Source organism: Geospiza fortis, unplaced genomic scaffold (genome assembly GCF_000277835.1).
Source record: "Geospiza fortis unplaced genomic scaffold, GeoFor_1.0 scaffold1573, whole genome shotgun sequence".
NCBI classification, from domain to species: Eukaryota; Metazoa; Chordata; class Aves; order Passeriformes; family Thraupidae; genus Geospiza; species Geospiza fortis.
Genome location: NW_005054863.1, coordinates 40,934 through 41,268, shown reverse-complemented (window position 1 = coordinate 41,268; position 335 = coordinate 40,934). Strand labels below are relative to the sequence as shown.

Sequence of the window (335 nt, the reverse complement as noted above, 5' to 3'; positions counted from 1 at the left end):
CCCCCCTCACCTGCGCAGGTGTACGAGGAGCTGCGCGCCATCGGCGCCGCCGCCGCCGAGGCCAAGGCGCGGCGCATCCTGGCCGGGCTCGGCTTCACGCCCGAGATGCAGAACAGAGCGACCCGCAAGTTCTCGGGGGGCTGGAGGATGAGGGTCAGCCTGGCCAGGTGGGCTCAGGTGGGTTCAGGTGGGCTCAGGTGGGCTCAGGTGAGCTCAGGTGGGCTCAGGTGGGCTCAGGTGGGTTCAGGTGGGCTCAGGTGGGTTCAGGTGGGCTCAGGTGGGCTCAGGAGGGCTCAGGTGGGCTCAGGGGGGCTCAGGGGGGCTCAGGGGGGCGC

At 71.6% G+C, this 335-nt stretch overlaps 1 protein-coding gene across 1 annotated transcript in view; it reads left to right on the top strand.

Moving 5' to 3' along the window:
• The window catches only part of ABCF1 (ATP binding cassette subfamily F member 1), a gene marked incomplete at its 5' end in the record, with an annotated part of 17,719 nt that overhangs the window by 8,051 nt on the left and 9,333 nt on the right, over positions 1–335 (top strand). Inside the window, one exon of the mRNA XM_031065553.1 lies at positions 19–197. Coding sequence (XP_030921413.1) covers positions 19–197 — 179 coding nt within the window. The remainder of the gene's footprint in view (positions 1–18; positions 198–335) is intronic.